The sequence below is a fragment of the Gouania willdenowi genome, chromosome 13 (assembly GCF_900634775.1).
Source record: "Gouania willdenowi chromosome 13, fGouWil2.1, whole genome shotgun sequence".
Taxonomy (NCBI): Eukaryota; Metazoa; Chordata; class Actinopteri; order Blenniiformes; family Gobiesocidae; genus Gouania; species Gouania willdenowi.
The window spans coordinates 3,983,700-4,006,511 of record NC_041056.1 but is presented as its reverse complement, the minus strand read 5'-3'; the positions used below and the strand labels follow the sequence as shown (position 1 = coordinate 4,006,511).

The 22,812-nt window shown below is 37.0% G+C and overlaps 2 protein-coding genes across 4 annotated transcripts in view; one reads left to right on the top strand and one right to left on the bottom strand.

Moving 5' to 3' along the window:
• Nucleotides 1-1,918: 1,918 nt before the first annotated feature.
• On the bottom strand, nucleotides 1,919-8,621 carry LOC114474557 (LHFPL tetraspan subfamily member 6 protein-like). Its single transcript, XM_028464952.1, has 3 exons — nucleotides 8,607-8,621; nucleotides 3,577-4,069; nucleotides 1,919-1,938 (listed from the first exon to the last, which is right to left on the bottom strand). The coding sequence occupies exons 2-3, from the start codon at nucleotides 3,959-3,961 to the stop codon at nucleotides 1,919-1,921; spliced, it is 405 nt and encodes a 134-aa protein (XP_028320753.1). The 5' UTR covers nucleotides 3,962-4,069; nucleotides 8,607-8,621.
• Nucleotides 8,622-11,381: 2,760 nt separating this feature from the next.
• Nucleotides 11,382-22,812, top strand: part of cog6 (component of oligomeric golgi complex 6) — a 61,801-nt gene continuing 50,370 nt past the window's right edge. For all 3 annotated transcript variants that reach the window (XR_003675372.1, XM_028464873.1, XM_028464872.1), the window contains exons 1-4: nucleotides 11,382-11,516; nucleotides 15,439-15,582; nucleotides 15,726-15,797; nucleotides 15,957-16,015. Coding sequence is in view for 2 of the 3 variants with exons in the window: in XM_028464873.1 (XP_028320674.1) it covers nucleotides 11,382-11,516; nucleotides 15,439-15,582; nucleotides 15,726-15,797; nucleotides 15,957-16,015 (410 nt within the window). In the remaining variant the exon portion in view is untranslated. The remainder of the gene's footprint in view (nucleotides 11,517-15,438; nucleotides 15,583-15,725; nucleotides 15,798-15,956; nucleotides 16,016-22,812) is intronic.

Below are 22,812 nucleotides of genomic sequence, written 5' to 3'. Positions count from 1 at the left end.
ACTGTGACAGGCGTGCGCACGGTGCTGCAGGAAGCTTTAAAAGAGCTTTCCTTACATGAAAGTGCACGTCTGAATAACCCAGCCATCTTTCACCTTGATCATCCTGCATACATGACTAATACTGATGTTTCTTAGTAGCTTCACCTAAAAAAAAAAAAAAAAAAGAACCAAAGACGTGGTCCACTGTAGATTTTTCCTTCTGGAATACTCCGGCTCTGCCAAATCTGAGTGCAACCTGCTTTTCTGTCACATCAGCGACGGCGTGGATTGCAAGCTGTGAGCAGAGCGGCGAGCCGCGGTATGCAAGCACGACTTCTTTAGGAGTTAATGAGAGGGCTGGAGTGCTGCCGCTTCTTTAAACTAGGACAGCAAAATTTAGCTGCTTCAAAGAAAAGCCTGACTTCAGACCTCCCATCATGAGAAGATACACGTGCAAAAGCCAACAGCACATAAACAAACCTCAGGGCTTTGTTTAGGGAGTCTACTTACAGTCCGTGCACACAGAAATGACAACATCAGGACCAAAGGTTGCAACATGAACAAGACTGCGTCTACACTCTGAAAAAAAAAAAAGGTTTCTTCAAAAGGTTTTTCAAGAACTTTGAGACTTTAAGTGCAAAACTTTGTATCAATTGTATTTCTAGGGCAAAATATTGGCAGCACATAAGACGAGAGAAGGTAAATCTTTTGTTTGTTAAGCACACACAACAAAACACTTGGAAATGGAGGATTTCAAACCATGCGGCTGAAAACATTGTGTGAGGTTTCTTTTCATGAAAATAAATTGTGGCATTCATTGCGTTTAAAACCCACAGAGTAATGATAACTGCACATAAAGGAGGCTCTATGTAAACAAACCATGGAGCATTTAAGCTACGTTTTTTCCAAGTGACATTTTCTCTTTAAAGCTGCTGGAATATTGTTTTAACAGATAAAGACATAGTTAGGGCCCTATAAAAAATAAAATAAAGATCCTTTTAATTTCCGTGTTTTCCACATTCTTTTTACAATTCAGTTTTTTTTTTGATAGAAATATCTCATATTTTATTATTTTTATAATAATTACAAAAAACCACAATTAAACAAAAATAAAAGTGTATATCTTTGATTTACTGATCTATGAGGTCTACACTATTTATTTGATAATTATTTATCTATTTATTTTATTCTTTATCTGATTAATTCCAGCAAGTTCACTTGGTCTTCCTCTTGAATATTATGTTAAGGTTTTCATTTATTTAGACAACTTTTATCAGGGAATTTACTTTCATCTCCTGACATGTTTCGACTGTCAACTGCCAGTCTTCTTCAGCGGCATCTGCTGATCATTTTGATGTGCCCGTGACTTGTACATTTCCTGAAAAACAGTTGTCTGAATAAAAGAAAAACTTAACATATTCAAAAAGAAGACAAAAATAACTTGCTGGAATTATTACGCGGAAGTCCAGGAAACATCAAAGCGATCAGCAGACGCCTCTGAGGAAGACTGGCAGTTGACAGTCGAAACATGTCAGGAGATGAAAGTAAATTCCCTGATAAAAGTTGTCTAAATAAAAGAAAACCTTAACATAATAGTTTAGTTTGGGTTTGCAAACCCAAACTAAACTTTTCCAAATGGCCCAAAAAGCCCCAAAAACTTGTTTCCTCTAAACACTCTTTTGTAATTACAATAGCATCATGCAAGAATTTCTGCATTTCTTTGTTCAACACACAGGAAGTTGTTCCCGTTATCAGGTCGTAAAACCAGGAATAAGGTGGAATATTTCTGAGTGCACAGAATGGCACGTTATGAGTTGATTGAGACACGATACATTCCCATTAGGAGTTAGGCACCTAAAATTATGCTAAAAGCTCGTTTCAGCCGGAAGTCGGCTAGAAATCGCCTACTCAACCCCTAATGCGTTTCTTTATTACATCATCAGTGCAGCGCTGCAGAGGCTGCAGACAGAAACCAAAGCAACACCCTTTATTTCAAGTTTCTGCAAGACATATAAAAACCCTTGAAATGTGCACGGTTGACTATTTTAACAAAAATATCTTTAAAAAAAATGCATTTTTTTTTTAAAAATACTATTTATTGCACACGCATTGACGTTGGCTTCACATAGCAGAGGAGTTCTGCTGTCTGATTTATTATTTAAGGACTACAGCACGACACTGAGCCAAATGGACATTGCTGGGAACAACTGAGATAAGCAACATGACATAAGCCACAAAAAAGTGTAGAGAAAAAAAGCTGCACCGGTGTTTAATATTCAGCTTTTTAAGGTTCAAACTGAGCAGTGGGTTGAATGTAAAACAGTGTGACACCATTAAATGAGGACCGCGACTGAGGTCTCCCCGCGAGACCTCGTTTATTTCATGAGCTAAAGAGTGTCGGAGGAAACCAGCAGTGGATGGAGCTCGGGAATAAAAAAAGAAAGAAAGAATAGGACATGACAAAGAATGATGATGGACAACATAAAACTTCTGCTACATTTTCACAGAGTTTAGGTTCTGCTTTGGCAAACCATTGATGTGACTAAGGACGACTGGAGCACTCCTTTACCATTCAAACTGTTTCCTCTGGTCATATCATACTGTATAGTACACTGAAAAAAGAAAATAGTTGGACCAACTTAATTGCATTGTTTCAGTTGGTATAACCTGAATACGTTAAGTTCTTTGAAGTTTTAATAACATAATTAATTCAAGTCACATGGATTTAATAATTTAAGTTTTGCATTATTCCAACTCAAAATGAAGTCAAGGCAACTTAAAGTTTTCAATTATTCCAACTCATTTATTTGTATAACCAGAACTTGGCAGAAATTATAAAACTAAACAAAATCAGATTTTTTTTTTTCCTCCCATAGAAACTTTTTGAGAGAAGTACGAGGTGTCATGTTGTCAGATGCAAAGCATCACGAGAAAAATAACTGATACAGGTTAAATATAATGAGAATGGCAGGTTGTAGCTGCCTTCACTAAAACAGAAATCTAAATGAAAATCATTCACAACTTTGAGTAAATTCAACTGCTGTGTAGATGTTGATGAATCACAATTATTCCAGTGTTTTTCAGCTTTGGGGTCGCCTAATATGTCGAGTCATTGACTTGAAAGTGACTTAAAATTATATTTTTCATTTTTTTTAATCATTACTCTTGCTCTCAGTTCTGGTGCTCTTAGATCTCAGAGCAGCCTTTGATACAGTGGATTTATTACTGCTGAGACTGAAAAGTGTTTTTGGGATTAAAGAAACGGCGCTAGGTTGGTTTTAAATCCTATTTATCAGACAGAACCCACTTTGTTCATGTTAAAAATCTCTGGAGTTAATCATGGAGTTCCACAGGGTTCAGTTTTAGGACCAACACTCTTTACATTATATATGCTTCCACTAGATAACATTATCAGAGAACATAAATTGTTATGCAGATGACACACAGCTCTATTTGTCAATGAAATCAGATGAAACTCATCAGTTATTAAAAACCCCAGGCTTGTCTTAAAGACATCATATATCCTGGATGAACCGAAACCGATATATTGCCCAGCTCTAGTTGGGAACCACTGAGTTATTTCAAAGTTTGACTCACCTCCGACGAACTGAATCCCCCCCGCCACCCGTCCAATGGTGCGTGAGATCAGGTCAGAGATGCAGCAGCCCATGAGCGCAGTGAGGGCCACCAGCAGGAGGAGGCCACACCCCACGCCCGTCACCACTGTGCAGATCCTCCACTCCAGGCTGGGGATGCCCTGGAAGGAGGCGTAGCGCCCGCACTGCTCCAGCATCACCGTGGCCTGCCTCTCCTCGTCCCTCACCGGGTACGAGCAGCGGCGGAACGTACCGAACGACACCGGTTTGTCCATCTGCGTTCCCAGGAGCCAATAGGGCATGAAGAAGCCCACGCAGGAGGCAGCTGCACACAGCAGGGACAGCAGGGCCCAGATGACCCCCGTGCACGTCAGACTAGACGCCATCGTAAACAGTCTGCAAATGGTTGACAAACAGCCTTTAGGGGAGCAGTTGGTGTGATGTCGAGAACATGAAACACCAGAAGTCTTCAGCTCCTCAGCAGCTCCAGGTCCCTGTCAGACATCACACAAACATCCCTTTAAATAAAACATATCATTAGTACACCAACAGTCAATACATGTTTATCTGCACTTCTTTTTAAATCATCATATTACTTTATCTTTATCTGAAGGCAGGGTTGGGGTCAATTACATTTTTCAGTTACAATTACGTCTTCAATTATCCATGTTCAATTACAATTACAGTGACCAGAATTTTTTCCAATTACAATTAAATTCCAATTGTTTTTTTTTATCCTCAGAAAGTCAATTACAATTACGTTCTCATGCACTAAAGTTCAATTACTGAGCCTGAACTAAATAAATCTAATAAAGTTAACCTTCCTCGTGTGTTAGCTTTCTGTTAGCATCTCTTATGACAACAGGTCCTAAATCAGCTGTAAAATACACTACGTATATCATTTCATTTTTTCCTTATCTATTGATTACCCTGTTAAGCTTCCTAATCAATAAAAATATAAAATAAGTTTTGATATTTATGGTGTGAGCATTTGAGCCTTTGTTGTGTCTGTATACCCCTCAATGTTTTTTTAATGTGGGAAAACTATATTTTAATAATTAACTACATATGTGTAGAACTGTACATAGAACTGTAACATAGTTCCGCAGTTTTGCGTCAACTTATAATTGACAGTTTTTATAGAATTTTTATGGCAATTTCAATTACAAAGTAAATTATCTAAACTCAATTACAATTTAATTATGATTACGACAGCAACAGAATTTTAAAAATACAATTACAATAAAATTTACACCATAATTGGAATTAATTATTAATCAAGCGATTACAGTTATAATTGGTACTTGAGAAAGATTAAAATTAACAAATGAAAAATTAAAATATGGGGTTTTATCATTTTTATTTTTATTTAAAAATTATAATCATACTAAATACTGTATTAGCAGCAACTCACAAATCGACAACAAAAACACATAAAATAAAGATAAAAATATACTGAATAATAAAAAGAACAAATAACAACAAAATGAAACCAAAAACACACGCACTAAGAGAGAAAAACACTTACAGCAACACACAACATGACAACAAAGACACAATAAATGAGAGAAAAATACACAAGGTCACTACAAAACACACAAAAATAACATAAACTTACAAAACAACATAAGAAACAACCAAACGACACCAAAAACACACACTGACAGAGAATAATTTAGATAATACCAACAACACAAAAAAAGGCAAAAAATATCCAGAATAATAAAGGAACAGACAAACAACAACAAAATACACAATATTAAGATGTAAATTATCCTAATTCGAACATGAACTGAAAATAGTATTACTTTATCTTTATTTGAAGGGGAAGGAATAATAATAATAAAAAAAACAGGCGTCAAACTCATTTTAGTTCAGGGGCCAAATAAGGAGCATTTTGATTTCACGAGGGCCACAGATTTTATGCAAGAAAACAAGTAATTTAAAAATTATTGTCTTAGTTTGCACTTCTACGTATACATAAAATAGAAACCGACAATATCCAAGCAATAAGTCACAGATATCAGTCCCAACATGATCTTTACTTTAAAGTTCCTAGATTTTTTTTTTTTTTTACTAATTTCTGTTCCATTAAAGGAAATATTTGAGGAAAATTGAAGGATTTTGTGAGAATTTAGACAGTTTAACAATAGAATTCCAACTGTTTAACAATAAAACTGGCTCCAATTGTGCTATATAAACACTGGAAAAAGTGTGAAATATTGTTGAGTTTCATTTACACAATGATTCATGTTTTACTTTCTCCTGCGGGCCGAATTGGAGGCTCCAAAGGGCCGGATTTGGCCCCCGGGCCATGAGTTTGACACGAGAGTTGTAGAGTTTCTTATTTGTCTCTTTACTGGTGAGCATTAAACCTGTCACATAAAGTAATGCATGATATAAATGAATTAAGATTGCAAAGCACTGAGTCATTGTTATTTCACTGTTAATATTTTGGGGAATGCTAATTCTCTGAATGCATGACAGCACTTCTTATTATTACACTACGTATATGAAGAGTGGTGAGGCTTCCTCTGCACGCTCTGCCTTCCACTCACGGTTAAAAAACGTGCAACAATGTGTGTGTGTGTGTGTGTGTGTGTGCCTGCATGCGTTTGTTTCTGTGTTAACCTTTTAAATGGCTAGTGGTGAACTGTCTGCATGAAACTGGACTCTGTCATCTGGAAACTGGAGTTGGATTCAGTATCTGATCAGAATAAGTTGGTACATAGATTGAATGCTTAAAAAAAACCAACAACAAACAGGGAAAGTCACCAACATTGGATGTATTGTATGTACGTAACATTGTGTAATGGTCCAACACCTTGTTATCATCATTATTGTTAGTGTTATCGTAGGAGTTATTATTTTTTATAACTCTTTTGTCCTGGAACTCCTCCTAAGCTATTAATGCAGCATTAATGACACGTATTTCATCTCATAGGGGCAATGTCAAGGATGATCTATCGACCTTTTTTGGAGCCAAAATGTCAAGGTCAAGGTCACGTCAAGTGTCATAAAACTACATTTTCTATATCTCTATGAATTTTTATTGTACAAGTTGGATGCTTACATTTATGAAAAGCTCATCTCAAGTGGAGTATTTTATTTAATTAGACCGAAGCTGTACAACCTACCAGTAAAAAGATGGGTAGGGGTCAAAATTCATGACATCACAAAAATAAAGATTCCCTATACCTTGGCCACGAATTGAGATACAGACTGGTACCATTGAACAGTATTTCCTTTCAATGTGTGACCTTTACTTTTGCTCAAGGTAAAAAAAAGAACTTTTTTTCCTATAACTTGGCCACAAACTGAGATACGATGCTCAAACTTGTACCATTGAACAACATTTCCTTTCAATGTGTGACCTACCAGTAAAAAGATCGGTAGGGGTCAAAGTTCGTGATGTCACAAAAAAAAAAAAACAATAAATAAACTTTTTTTCCCTCTAACTTTGCCACAAATTGAGAGACAGTGCTCATCCTGGTACCATTGAACAACATTTCCTTTCAATGTGTGTCTTTGACCTTCACTCAAAGTCATATTTAAGGTCAAGGTCAGTCATCTTTTTTTTTCCTGCATTGTATAACTTGTGCTGGCACTTTATTGCGTCAAATGCGATTAATTAATTACAAATAAAAAATAACACAGCCAAGAGATAAGTTATGGTTGTGACAATTTTCATGTTTCTATATATGACAAATTACTCTTTACTGTCATATCAGTAACAACAACAAAGCCAGAAAGAAGATTGATACTGAGATTATAAATATTAAAATATATTCCATTAAGTCTCCTAAATAGGATTATTATGGAAGCGGATTCGTGCCAATTTTAATGAAGAAAATGATTTTGGGCAAATCAAGAATAAGGTAAAAATGTCGAGATTAAAGTTGAAATTTCGAGAATAGAGATGAAATATAATATTGAGATTTAAATAAAAAAAGATTAGATTAAAGTCGAATTTTTGAAAAAAAAAAAAAAAATACAATATAGTGGTTAAAGTTGAAGGTTTTACAAATCAAGTTAAATCTACGGAAGCTGACTAAGGCCAATTCAACATTTTTTATATATATTATATTACATTACATTATATTTCTACTTTGATCTTGATATTTTCTTTACACTTTAATCTTGACATTAAATTTCTACTTTAATCTCAATATTATATTTCAGTTTTGATCTTGACATTATATTTCAACTTTAATCTTGTCTTTTGTACTTAAATCTCAAAATTACATTTCAACGTTTCTTCTCGAAATTTCAACTTTAATCTCAACATTACATTTCAACTTTAATCTTGACATCATATTTCTACTTTAATCTCGACATAATATTTCAACGTTAATCTCGACATTACATTTAAACTTCAATCTTGTTTTTTCAACTTTAATCTAGTCTTTTCCACTTTAATCTCAAACTTATATTTCAACTTTAATCTTGGCAATATCTCAGTTTTAACCTTGACATAATATTTCAACGTTAATCTTAACATTATATTTCAACTTTAATATTAACATTATAATTCAAATTTAATCTCGTTTTTTTTTTTTTTTTTTTTTTTTAATTATATTTCAACAAAATTCTTAATTTACCCAAAAGTATTGTATCCATTCAAATTGGCCGAAATCTTCTTTTGTACATTATTTACAAAGTAGAAATGTGGAGTTTAAATTCCAATCATAATGAATCACAAACACCCAAAGTTTATGAACAAAGATGAAACAAATGTCATTATTGGGACATGTTGTGACATATCTGCTTCTTCTTCTTCTTCATTGGTTATTGGCGTGTTGCAACCAACTTGAAAATGTTCACATCCCCAGCTGCTGTACATGTTTAATGTCATTAATGTTTTCTACTGTATTTCTGCATCACAAACTGGCGGAACCCTGTTGTTCTCTTACTTTAATAAACATGAGCAGTCATTCTTTAGAGGTGACCTAAACACTACACACTGTGGGAATGACAATAAACGACCAAAGCAGAACAAACACGATGAATGCGCGACGTGTGTGCGCTTACATGTTGTTGGAGAGCTCCGGGGAAGCGGTGCGCTCTGTTCCATCTGCGGACTCCAGGCTCCTCTCAGCCGGACCTCAAACTTTTCTGCACCCCGAGGAATTTGGAAGAAGATTGTGGTCGATTCCCAAAAAGAATGTGACTCAGAATCACTAGAATGAGGAGTAGGAAAAACGGAATCCCGATCCAGGGATATGGGAGCGATCGTGTCCGTTTCCTTAAATGACAGAAAGATCCACCGCGGAGGAGAAGCGTGAGGCGTTTACGGACTCCTGAACGCCTGCCTCACATTCCTGCTCCCAGAGAGAGAGAGAGAGAATGGAGGGAGGGAGGGAGGGAGGGAGGGAGGGGTCTGCGTGGGGGTCCGTGGTTGACCATCAATCAGAAATATCTCCACCCAGGGGCCGGTGTCACGTATACGCAGTAGTCGTATACTGTGATTGTACCCTTGCTGGAATTGCCATGCGCAAATTGTCATACTGAGATTCCAATGATATCTTAGTCGTAATTCACATTAATATCGTGTATTAAAAAGTTTTCAAGTGTAATAATGCATTTTAAACATTTCAGCAAGTATTTTTTCTCAGTGAAGTGCATTTTATGCCAAAATAATTGTAGATCATACTGAAATTGCTGTACTAGATTTGTCATAGAGAGCTGCTATTCTCAACTGGTGGGTCGGGACCCAAAAGTTGGTCGCGGACAGCTTGTCAAAAATGAATAAATACTTCATGTCTCTCAAGTTGGACTTGTCTTATTTTGAAAGAAACTTTTCTTATGACAGGCATGAAGTGCATGTTGCATAGGAAAACATGTAGATTTATGTTTAAAAAACATTATATACGCATGTTTTCAACAGCTATTTTTGAAAAACTTTTAGTTTGGTTGACTGAATTCTAAATTCTAAAAAAAGTGGGTCACGATTTAATGACCGTGGCAAAATGTGGGTCCCAGGGTGAGACCATGTTGAGAACCCCTGATATAGAGATTGCTGTGCTGATCCCCAAGAAAACGAGCCATTCAGCACTAGTCGAATAACATCAACTTTGAAATTAAATGAACAATCTCAGCACAGCGGACGTAACAAAAATGTATTTTCTGGTAGTGCGCATGCGCACATAGAAGCTCTCTCTCCCCTACTACTGCTCCCTCACATGATGCATTCATGGACATAGACAATTCGCTCCATGAAAACACCATGACTTATTCCCAGGATTGTGCAGTGATAGATACATTTATAGATCATTTTTTTTTGCACTGAAAAATTGGGCTTGTTTACGTTATATTATTATTATTATTATTATTATTATTATTATTATTATTATTATTATTATTATTTTTAAATATTCCTTTTTTGGGCTTTTTCCTCTTTCCAAAAATATTGTGTGACCGCCTCTGTGATAAAAGTTTCCAGATCTATTTCAGTGGTTCTCAACCTTGGGGTCAGGACCCGATTTGGGGGTCACGAAACACTGGTTGGGGGTCACCAGATGCCTTCAAGTTACTGCCCATTTTTCTGAAACTATACCAAATTTGTCATATTTTAACCTATTTTCATTACTTTTTCATGACAAATTTTTGCTCCCTTTAATGCATGTTTGCTACGTTACTCCCATTTATGCCACTTCTCCATCAAATTTCAAAACCTTTTCTATACATTTTTTTTTCCACTTCCAAGACATTTTAAGCGCTTATGAACCCTTTACAACACTTTTTCAGGTAATGTCCCTTATGTTGACACATTATTGTCACTTTTAACCTCTTTTCACCATATTTATTAATTTATTTTTTTAAAATTACATTACGTAACCCCCCTTCTTTGCATTTCTGCCACTTTTAAGCCAATATTGACACTTTGAACCCTTTTATTTATGTATTCATTATCATTTTTTTCTATCCGTTTTTGCCAACTTTAATTTTGTTTCAAATTTTGTCTCTTTTGTTTCTGTGGTTTTTAAAATCCCATTTCCTCACATTTTCCATCATTTTTAAGTTAAACCATTTTATTTCTGATTATAAGAAGGATTTACATCTTTAAGATGACTATATACTAAATGGAGCAAATAATATTAAACTATTCAGATGAATAAATAAATGTGGTTATCACAGAGTCATAGAACAATGGACCATCATTTTGCTGACTTTATGGATGGACCCCAAAAATCTCTCATGTCTCACGTCTTCATGTGTTCAACCACCTTCAGATACAGTGGGGGTCCCCGCTCTCTGGAAACTTGATTTTGGGGGTTGCCACTAATCCAGTGGTCTCCAACCTTTTTTGGATCATGACCCTATTTTGATATTACAAATTTATGGCAAGCCCAAATACTGTTTTTTCCGTCTTTAATTAATATTATTTATTAATTTTATCACGTTTGTTATACTGTGCAATATTACGAGCCAAGATTAGTGCACATAGTGACTAAATGTGCCAGCTCAGATATGTTTATACTGCATTTAATTTGAAATACATTTAAATTTCAGAAAGCGAAAGTATAGAATACAGTTGTGTGTTGTGTTTTAATTCGAAAAAATAATAAATTAAAATAATAAGTAATGATATATATATATATATATATAATTATTATTTTAATTTTTTTTTTTTTTTTTTATTATTAATTACGAATGAAAAACACTGCACTGATCTTTTCTAATCGTAGCTGCAGAAAACTAAAAACAACGGAACCTTGCCTGACCAACCAGTGTAACTAGCCGGATGACTTACACAGACGGACCACAACATTACCTCAGTAGTTGACGTGGATGTGAGTGAGAACAATGGCTGATGTTAAAGCAGAACATTCGTCTGACAGTCCGGCAGCTGTGCAGAATTCAAATGTCCTTCCTCAGCCCAACAACCCGCTGTCAAGAAAACTTAACAAAATCCTCGAAACCAGACTGGACAGCGATAAGGTGAGCTAATGATGCTAAGCTAATGCTAACTTCCTGCTCATCGGCTAACAGGAGCTAACGTGTCAAACAGGCAAAGCAAACAAACAATGTGGACATTAAACATTTCATAAAAGTAGTTATGTGTGTGTTAAATGCCTGATATGGGGGGATACTGCTTATTGTGTTGCTTTCCAAGAGCTGTAGTTAGTTCGTTTGGTTTTACAAACTGGTTTATAATTGCTGAGTAAAGTAATATGTAACTGCCGGTTCGGGGACCATTTGTGGCCCCAAAATAATGCATAAAATGTATTTTTGTTTAGTGTGAAATCAGAGCGGGTGTGGCAGCATTTTGGCATTATGAAGTCACAAATGAATAAAGACTGTGTATGCAAGTATTGCAAGAAAATATAAAGCTAGACCCAGCAACTATCAACATAAATCCTTAAGAAAAATGTCATTTTTTTTTTTGACTAATCTGTTTATTTTCTTTCAAAATACGATTTCTATGTATTCAAATTGAAAGGAGTTAAGTGCGTCATTACATCCCAATCGAGTTTGAGTTAAAAAAAAAAAGAAAAAGAAAGAAAAAGTTAGGATACAAGTTAGAGGTCTAGATTTCTTACTTTGTAGTTATAAAGGAAATATCCAGAGACAACGTGAAAACCAGGACTCCAAAAATACACAAAATGACAACAAAAATACACTAAATAACAAAAACACACAAAATAATTAAATAAAACCCACATAAACCGGTGCTTCTTTGAATTATTAATGCTCAGACTAGTGATTAATAAATCACATTTTGTCTTTCAGGAGTAGAAAAATCAATGAGCACATGTTCAAAGTGAGTTAAATAATGTAACAGTAAGGGTACGTGAGTATAGATTTCTTGGGTTCACAGTGGAAAATATAATCAGCTGGAAACCTCCCCATCTATCAGGTACAGTGTAAATACAGTTATGGGGAAAAGTGGGACATGTTATGCTGCAAAAAAAAGAAGAAACAAGAGCAAGATAATACAGAACGTAGGCATACACATGTGGACAAATTAGTTGGTACCCTTCAGTTAAAGAAAGAAAAACACGCAGTGGTCACTGAAACAACTTGAAATAGACAAAACATAATAATACATTAAAAATGAACTAATAAAAAAATCAGTTTTAACATATAGTTTTTTTTTAATTTAAACAATTCTGTTCAACCACAATTCGAAAGCAATGTCTGATTTTCATTAATTCATTTTCAGTACATTTTAATTTATTGTTTTTGTCAGTTTTTTTTTACTTTTTTTATCGGAAGGGTACCGTACTTGTATATATTGTTTCTTATGTCACGTATGCATTAAAACTAAAAGACTTAGTCAACTGTAAAAATAATATAAAATAATGTTACCATCAGGAAAAATGGATCAATCGTTTTGTGACAGAGATGGAAGGTATAATTTAAGGGGAAAAACATAAATTCAAATTTAGGAGACAATAGGGGAGAAAAAAACAAGTTTAATCATTATTTTTGCACCTTTTTAAGCAAACTTTGTTTTGATTTTGAAACTGTTGAAAACATGTTACCAAATATTATAATGTGCTTGAAAACAAAATTATACAAACACAACATGAGATGAGAATACATTTTGACGTGTGTCAATACAATTTAAACAAATCAGTTTGAATTGCGTAAAGTTTGCGTAAATTTTGTGTCTAATGTGACTTTGTTTGAATGAATGTGACTGAGTGAAACAAAAAACAATGTTTGCAAAGATTTGCTGTCAAGAAAATTACTTGCATAAGATTTATTCATTTTCCTAAGTCCCTGTAACCAATAGCAACCTCTGGAATTCACCAAATAAGAAGAGACCAGTCTGTCCACAATACTCGTAATACTCCAGAAATATAATCTTGTGTGTTATGAGTTTGTCACACCACAGAAACATGCGTCATTGACCACTGAGCCAGATTTGAAAGATGAAAAAAATTGCTAAGTATATAAAATTAGGTCTCAAAATCCTGGGGAAAAAAAAGCACTTCTCTCTGCTCTGAGACGCCGGGGGTGTGTCAGTTCGAGGCGCTGGAACCACGCCCACACGTGTTTAGGGCGCCGCCTCCTTACTGTGTCTATGGGAGAGAACAATGTGAAAGAAGCTCCAGCATTGATAGTGCTTCCAAAAGGAACGGGTCAAACGAGGTGTCAGTGGAAAGGTCTGCTTCGCCCGAATATGTGCATCCCTCCCGGTTAGAGTCAAAACTGTGCCCGCTAGAGGCGAAAAACTAAATCGCGGTGTATAAACTTTTCCATTTCATGGACGATGCGGCACCAGCGGACGCGTTTTATTTCCCCAAATCCGAATATGTGGTTTGTTTTTGGTTTGGGGCCGAATTGAGGCAGCAGAAGTTTGGTGTGCTTCAGCAGCAGGGTGGGGTTTATGCAAATAATGATGGCTCCGTTGTGTAACGAGTTACTGATTTCTGACTAGGGCTGAATGATTAATTGCATTTGCGATATCGCAATATCATAAACCGCAATTTTCTAATTGCAAAGGCTGCAATTTTAAATTTTTTAATTATTATTAGGGATGTAACAATTAATCGTAAGGCAGTTAAAAATCGATTCATAGGTATCACGGTTCATATCGATACTCTGAAAATTTAATTGCAGTACTTTTTTTAAATAGCAGAGGGTGCTTTATATTTATCCTTCTCTTGTCCAGAAGCGTAGGTGGCGGGCGGAATCTGCTACTACTTTCTTTCTGGCCGCCTTCTACTCTTAAACATGTTCATAAATGATTTCTTACCCCTTTAGCACCGAAAGAATATCTGTAATATTACGTGAATATCTGTAAAAGTCACGTTTTTCTATTAGCTCTGTCTGCTAGCGCATTGCATCTCTTCTTCACTGCAAGAATATCTGCATGCCAACCGACCACTGGGTTACCAGCGCCCTCTGCTGGTCCAAACAAATATCTCGTAAATACAGTGCAATGACGAAGTCCAATTGTTAAGGCACAAAATACATTTTCAGTTGCACTTTTAAAAAGAAACAGAACTATTATGTAGTTTTGCATTGTTTACTATAGAACCATAATTTAAATTAATAGGCTTCTTCTTCATTTGTATTATTCCTTTATTTATTTCATTCAAGGTTTATTTTTAGTTAAATTGCATTGTTTTGAATAGTTTATCAAGGGATTCTTTTGACAATGAAAAATAAAAGGAAAATAGTACAGTATTATCTAGTTTTTTTCCCGAAAAAAAATAAAGGAATATTTTTCAGTCATCGTTTGTCTACAGTCCCATTGTGTAAAATAAATCATGAGAGAATTGCGAATCGTTACATCCCTAATTATTATTATTTTTTCTTGTCCTGTTAAGTTCAGTGTTTAAAAAGTGCAGTATACATGTTTCATGAAACGTGAAGTTAGTTAGATACTGTATGTTGAAGAGGTAAAGCCACAGTTTGCTTTATTGTTGTAATCTGTGCTTTAAAATGTATATTTTATATTTATTTAAAGTTGAAATAAATCTGAAATAGTTTATTATGAAACAGATTGATTTATTGCTTGTGTTCATTGAAAAATACATGACAAGAGGCCCTTGAAAAAATAATTGCATATTAAATCGCAAATTGCAAAATTGAGTAAAAAAACACAATTAGATTATTTATCAAAATCGTTCAGCCCTATTTCTGACCCGCACATTAAATCCTGAACACAGAAATTTGAAACACAGTTAGTGAAGTTGAGCTCCACAATTACATTCTAAATGGTTGAATGGCTTTTTACATGATTTAAGGAAAACATTTATGACATATTTAATGTGTTTAGAAGAAAATGTCAGAATTTGCTTTACATGGTCTTTCATTGTTGTGAAACGAGACCACGTATGGATTTTTAACTGGAATTAAACAAATTTGCAGCACTTTATTGTATGATTTCTTCTGTGTTTTTCAGGAGATGCTGGAGGCTCTGAAGGCTCTATCAGTGTTTTTCACAGAGAACAGTTTACGAACCAGGAGAAATCTACGAGGAGACATAGAAAGGAGAAGTTTGGCCATCAATGAGGAGTTTGCACAAATGTTCAAAGGTGTTAAAGAGGTACAGAACGCGTCGGTGTAACCAAGGAGCTGCTTTGCTCATGTGATTTACTGGTTTTTTAAAAAAATCAACATGACTTTATACATAAAAAAAAAAAAAAAAAAACTTAGTATTATATGCGTTATTTTTCTTTTCCTCTTCAGGAGCTGGAAAGTGTCCATGAAGACGTCCAGGCCATGAGCGCATGTTGTGAAGAGATGACCAACAGATTAAAGGTAGATTCATCACACACTATTTAAGTCAGGATTCATCTGAACACTCATCATTTTTTTGTACATTTCACACTGTCTAATGTCAAACTAGTTGCATATGTTTTTAGATTTCATGAAGTCTCTTTATGGTGATTTACAAACACAATCACTTCTGTTCAACAGGCTTCAAAAGAGCAAACTCAAGATCTCATCGTGAAAACAAACAAGCTGCAGGGAGAAAAGTAAGTACATTTGCTCAGATATATTATTGGTAAGGATATATTCTAGATCGGCTAAAAATCGATACGCTACAGCACAGTAATGTGCTTCGATACTCGTGCTAAACAATAGGGGGTGTTGTGACTGTTTTCGTGCCATTTGTTTTGGTGTCTCAGCCCGAATACTCGGCTGAACCAAGAGCAGCGGCGGGTAAAGAGTCGGTGGTGGATTTAGTTTTTCAGTAGTTATAATATCTGCAAATTCTCTGCTGTTTTTTAGTTTTATTCTGCATTTACAACATGTAAATGTTACTATAAAACTTACTTTATTAATGTATGAAAACATGGAAGCAGTGAACGTTTGCAAGTACAGTTTTCCTGCAAATGAGACGTAGTGAAATATTCACGAAGCTAATTAATATTCCAGCTTTAGTTTAGCATAAGGAGGGCGTTTCACTGTTATTAACCTTCATTTGTTACATTTGATACAACAAATGACGATTCCTGGGAAGGAGCGGCCTGTCGGTGTGTTTCCATGTGGCTGCATGCTTGGAGATGTGCTGACAATACATGATCATACTAGTATGTGTGTTCACATACTAGCATAAATGAATAATGGTTTGTTTAACAGCTTCAATGAAACTTAATCAAGCTGTTATCAATCTACTGTGCCCGTTGACAGCAGAATGTACGGCGTTTAGCTGGGTGAGGAGGGGGGTGGTGGGGTGTTGGCGCTCATTAGCATTTGCTGCAGACGTAACCCAGCGCTCCGTGACCTTGCCAGTTGACATTGGGACGCTAGCGCTGATAGGTAATGTAGATTTCTTGCAAAGGATGGAGCTGACAGCCGTGATGTACGGCAGTAATTCTCCGCTTCGCCGGCACGGCGGCAGGAGCCGCCGTGACGAAAAGGTGACACGGGAGGAGAGGCGGTGAGATTGAAACAGAGGGAGATGAGTTCTGAATGGAAGAGTAGCAAAAAGACACCAGTGGGAATGGAGCTGCTCGTGTGTGTGTGCGCGTGTGTGTGCGGGGGATGAATGTAAACTATACACAGTGAAATGTGTTCCGTGAATGCAATTTGTTCCCCCGAATCTTGTTTCCGAGCCAAAAAAAACTATTTAAGAGGAGCTCATTTTGTCACAGGAATCTTTTTAAATTGCTTTACTTTGTGACTCAGCATTAGCGTTTCAACATTTTTACTGACACAATTTATTGCAAAAGTTTTCCAACAAACAAAAAGATGGAAATAAACACATCAGTTTCACCTCATACCTCCAGGATAAGTATGGCAACAACACATCATCAGTATGTGAACTAAGCTGTCTGAAACTGTGGGGCGCCGTGTGAAGGCCTTACTCTTTCTGTACGGATTCTTCTTCTTCTTGGATTTTTGAGGCCCTTCCAGGCGTTACAATTTCATTTAATTTAGTAGAAATGTATAGTATGGTGAAAATTTTAAAGGGGACATATTATGAAAAATCCACTTTTGTAATTTTTTTGATCACATATGAGGTAACTTGAGTGTCCACATTCACACAAAATGTGAAATAAATCCATCCAGTCATTTTTTTGTGGTCTGTGTAAGTCTTACAACTGTTTGCTTCATTTCAAAGTTTCCAGATTTGTGATGTCACAAGTCAAATCGGGAAAGAAAATCCTCTCCCCTTCACTGGTATCTCCACCCATGAACTCCACCCCCAACCTGATGAAAACTTTTGCGAAAGTCCATCATTATTTGTCTTGCCTGCAAAGGAGTGATGGCTACGGGTAAAACTAAAAATACAGAACTTGGTGTCGGTGCCGCGCCTCCACAGTGAGCGTACACTGTGGTGGAGGCACTATTTGTTCATGTGGAGGTGTACTCCGCTCTTGTAGTTTAGCGCGTTGGCAAACTTGTTATATCGTCTCTTATCGCTGCTGAGACGGACTCACTTACAGTAATGTGCAGATTTTTGGCTAAAAACAAAAACTGTGTGTGGTTAGCAAAAATAAAATTGCTTTGGTGATCACTGATCCCCCTGTAAAAGAGCGAGGCATGAAGTGAGTGGGTGTCTGTAGACACGCCCACTCATGAATATGCTGCCTAATTATGCATATTCATGAGTGGGCGTGTCCACAGCTAAATATACCAAATTGAAATACTTTGACTAAAATGTTGAGATTTGGACCAGGATCAGTCATCAGCACTATTTCATACCGGATACATTTGTATTCAGCAGAAAAAAGTGGTTTGGGGTTTAGTTATGTACTTTTTAATTAACAGTGTTTTACTTTAATTATGTATGTTTTGTTGTTTCTTTTCTTCTTTTCTTTGTTTAGTGTTTCTTCTTTTCATTTATAATATTTCCCGTGCCTCTGTAATAAAACAATTTCATCCTGGGTTCAATAAAGTATTTCTGATCCTGATTCTGACTTCAATCAAATCGGAAAACTCTAAAATCATACAAAATGATTTGTTAGCCATTGAACAAAGATTTGTTTGTGAAACGTTTTTTTTTTTTTTTTTTCAACGTGACAGTTCACCGTGTGTATGGTTCCCTCGCTGTCGTTTTCTTTGTTCTGTGGACCCGTTGGGACCCTCCGTCCACCTGGGTGACATTTTAATGCGTTTGGGCGGTGTGTGCAGTGCACGCTAGTCTTTGACCTTGAGCAGCCAGAGGAAATCTACAGCCAACCCTCCACCTCACTGCACGTCTACATGGACAGTCCCAGGACGCTGCCTTTTGTCCTGTAGACACTTATTCTTCGAGCAGAGATAGATTTGCAGCACTCACACGTGTGTTAAGGCCAGTTTTCTCTGTTTCCAAAGCTCGAGGCCCGTCCTTTTCGCTCATTGTTGTCTTATCTGACTGTGTCGCTGCATGATTATTCAGAGCTAATGAAAGAGAACGAGGCAGATTGGATTCAGCGCACAAAAGCAAAGGTGTAGCAGCTGTGCACGCACACTGCAGCTGCTTATTGTTTGTCCTCTGGTATTCCAGCAGCTCCCACTCTATTGTTCTGATCTGGTCCCGCTCACAGTTCCTGTCGGCACGAGCGCTGTTTGTTTCATTAGCGCTATGTACTTTTCCTAATTGAAAGTTCAGTGCTGCTCGTCTGTCCTGTAGTGTCAGATCTGTGTGTACACGGGGACATGTCAACACGTTGGAACACGTCGAGAGATGTTGTCCAAATGGTTTTGCACCCTGTAAACGTGCAAAGCAGTCAGAACTAAAAAAAGGGGTCGATCAAGAACACTGCAGAAGATAATTTTGAATTCTTTAATCTATTATGATTTTCATAATTATTTTTGGTTTTATATATATTTATGTCTTCTTATTCTGTATTGTTTGTTCATTTTATTCTTATCTTTGGTTCTCTTCTTTTAAAGGGATCCTCCACTGTTATAACAAATGTGGCCTAAAACCTTTGAAATGTCCTTATTATAAGATCTATGCCTAACAAAACACATTATTTTGCACCATATTCGTCTTATTAACTTTTTAACAGGGACTACTTTACCGTTTTCAAGTCTGTGCGCCGCCATGTTGAAATGACGTCATTGATGATCACCCCCTTAATTTCTATAGAAGGTGAAGCATACCTGATCATTTAGCAGCTTTTTCAGTCAAAATGACAACTTGTGCTGCTTTGGGTTGCTCTAAAAATCAGTAAAAGTTAAAAAAGTTAATGTAAACCTCTTTTGTTTACCAAAATTTGATAAACAAAATCCGTGACCCAAAAAAGATTTGTAACCACAGGGGGCGACAGTTCCAACTCTGCTGTTGCGTAGACCACATGAAGAAGAGAAGAAGAGCTCCGTAAATACAGGCAACCAGGATTGGACTGCTGCTCTGAGCAGGTTTACATCGACATATATATATATATATATGCAGTGTCTTATCAGACAGCAACAAAATAAACACTACAGAAAATAACAGGTTGGATCTAGAAATAGCCATGTACATGCATTTAGATTAAATCATCAGGGCATCATTAATCCCTCCATCTTAAAATGAATATAGAGCTTTGTGTGGCTTTGAGATATTTTTTCCCCCCAAAGACTCGTCTGTCCTTAAAATGACCCTACAGTTCATCATTATTAAATCAGAAGAGCTGAAACCCTTGAGAGGACAATCAGGGAAATGAGAGTACAGATGCCAACCTGCGTGAAATGACACTTGAACATTTTTTTAAGGCCTTAGTTTGCTTCTAATGAGGACATGGCTCTGGGTATGTCTTTATGTTGTCTGATGTTTAAATTGACTGTCCATAATTCATGCTCAGGTGCACTACGACTAGTTTTTGTGATTGCCAGTTTCTCAGTTCTCTGAAATTCCCCTTTGTAGATTCTCATGGACATTTAACATGCACGGTTTAAAACTCACGAGACAAAGCAATTTATGTCATATTTGCAATGTATCATCCATCCATCCATCCATCCATCCATCCTTATTCTTCTGATTATACATAGTCTGGTTGCGGGGGCAGCATTCTTAGCAGGGAAGCCCAGACTTCCCTCTCCCCGGCCACTTTGTCCAGCTCTTCCCCGAGGCGTTTCTGGGCCGGTCATAGTCATACTCAACCGCCCCATTATGCATTGCGAGCGGAATATTACATCGTCCTGGGGCCGGCATCAATTACTTTTTGTGTACATTATACTTTAATTCCACCAGTTCGTGAAAACACCCAAAATGTTTTGGGAATTCATTTTTGTGCAGGCGAACACAAGAAATCACGTTAAAAAGTGATATTTAATAAAAAAAAAAAAGACTTCTGTGCATCTGTCTACGGGACTCCACATCCCATAATGCAATGCACTAAACTTGTCAAAAAATGGCTGTTTTGGAAATGTCACACTCCGTACTATACACTACAAACTCAATGCGTATATACTGTCTACTATATAATATAAGTATGATTAGGATGATGAGCATTCCCACTGAATAATACTTCCAAGTTTCCCAACATGCATTTGGAACCGAACCTGGCAAGAGCCAGATTGATGTGTAGCCCTTCCCTCTAACTCGAGTTCTCCACATCGATCTCAGTCCGTGTCTGACTAATCCTCTCGGAACCAGGGAGGGACATGAACAGAATGCTTGAAGCTGATTGGGCGAAGCGCCTGTCCACCATGATTTGTTTTAGCCAATCACACGGTAACAAATGATGAATTTGTCATTGTCATACCCCGCAGTGATGCTGCTACAACAACAACAAGGCTCCGCTGGTGAAAACTTTCGTTTGGGATAGTAATGCTGCGGTCGTTATGTCGTTTAGTGACTTTTGTCATTTTTGCAACACGAGTATGTGAGTTAAGGGCACAATAACCATCCTCCTGCGTTGACATTTTTCTATATAAGATTCGGAACTATGCTAATATCGTTAACCCAGCTAGTTCCTCTCCCTGCAACTGCACATGTGCCAGTTTTGCTTCGACGCTTCCGCCTTCATCACACTCGGATATCCCGCCCTAAACCACAACACTGCCTCGTGATTGGTTCTAATCAGTTTGGTTCGGTTTCGAAAGGCAAAGGCACGAACAGTACAAGATGGATTCTGGAGTTTGTGAACACTAGGAGAATCCTTTTTGCAGGTAAGGTTATTTGGAACCTACAGCGTTAAAAACCTGAAGCACAGTCTGTTGATTCTCCATCTTTGAAAGTTCTGAAAACATTTGAAGTGATAAAGTGACCAAGTAGAATATTAACATGTGCTCATTTCATCCATAAAACTCACGTATACACATTTCATTCCCACATTTCGGAGACTCTCCATTGTGCTACTGACTAAACTTCCTGTTAACTTCAAAACAAGAGCCCTATTTACCAAAGCGTTAAAAACTAATGGAAGACGAGAAGAGATGTTTTTTTTATTTTGAAAAGAGGATGTTTGATTTTTAGTTTGAAGTCGGTCCCAGGACGATTTTACATTCCACTCCCAATGCATCATTGGATGGTTGAGTATGGCTAGTTTGCATACTTAAAAAGTGTCCCCATTTAGTATACATCTGGGTATTTGTCATGTACTCAATCTTTTCATACTATCTAATGTGAATGCACTACATACTCGTTTTAATGTCAGACTTGGTATGAGTAGTACGTTAGTGTGAGTAGTACGTTAGTGTGAGTAGTACGTTAGTGTAAGTAGTACGTTAGAGCGAGTAGTACGTTAGTGCGAGTGGTACGTTAGTGAGTAGTACGTTAGTATGAGTAGTACGTTAGTATGAGTAGTACGTTAGTGTGAGTAGTACGTTAGAGCGAGTAGTACGTTAGTGCGAGTGGTACGTTAGTGTGAGTTGTACGTTAGTGTGAGTGGTACGTTAGTGTGAGTGGTACGTTAGTGTGAGTGGTACGTTAGTGTGAGTGGTACGTTAGTGTGAGTGGTACGTTAGAGCGAGTGGTACGTTAGAGCGAGTGGTACGTTAGAGCGAGTGGTACGTTAGAGCGAGTGGTACGTTAGAGCGAGTGGTACGTTAGTGAGTGGTACGTTAGTGAGTGGTACGTTAGTGAGTGGTACGTTAGTGAGTGGTACGTTAGTGTGAGTAGGTACGTTAGTGTGAGTAGGTACGTTAGTGTGAGTAGGTACGTTAGTGTGAGTGGTACGTTAGTGTGAGTGGTACGTTAGTGTGAGTGGTACGTTAGTGAGTAGGTACGTTAGTGTGAGTAGGTACGTTAGTGTGAGTGGTACGTTAGTGTGAGTGGTACGTTAGAGCGAGTGGTACGTTAGAGCGAGTGGTACGTTAGAGCGAGTGGTACGTTAGAGCGAGTGGTACGTTAGAGCGAGTGGTACGTTAGAGCGAGTGGTACGTTAGAGCGAGTGGTACGTTAGTGCGAGTG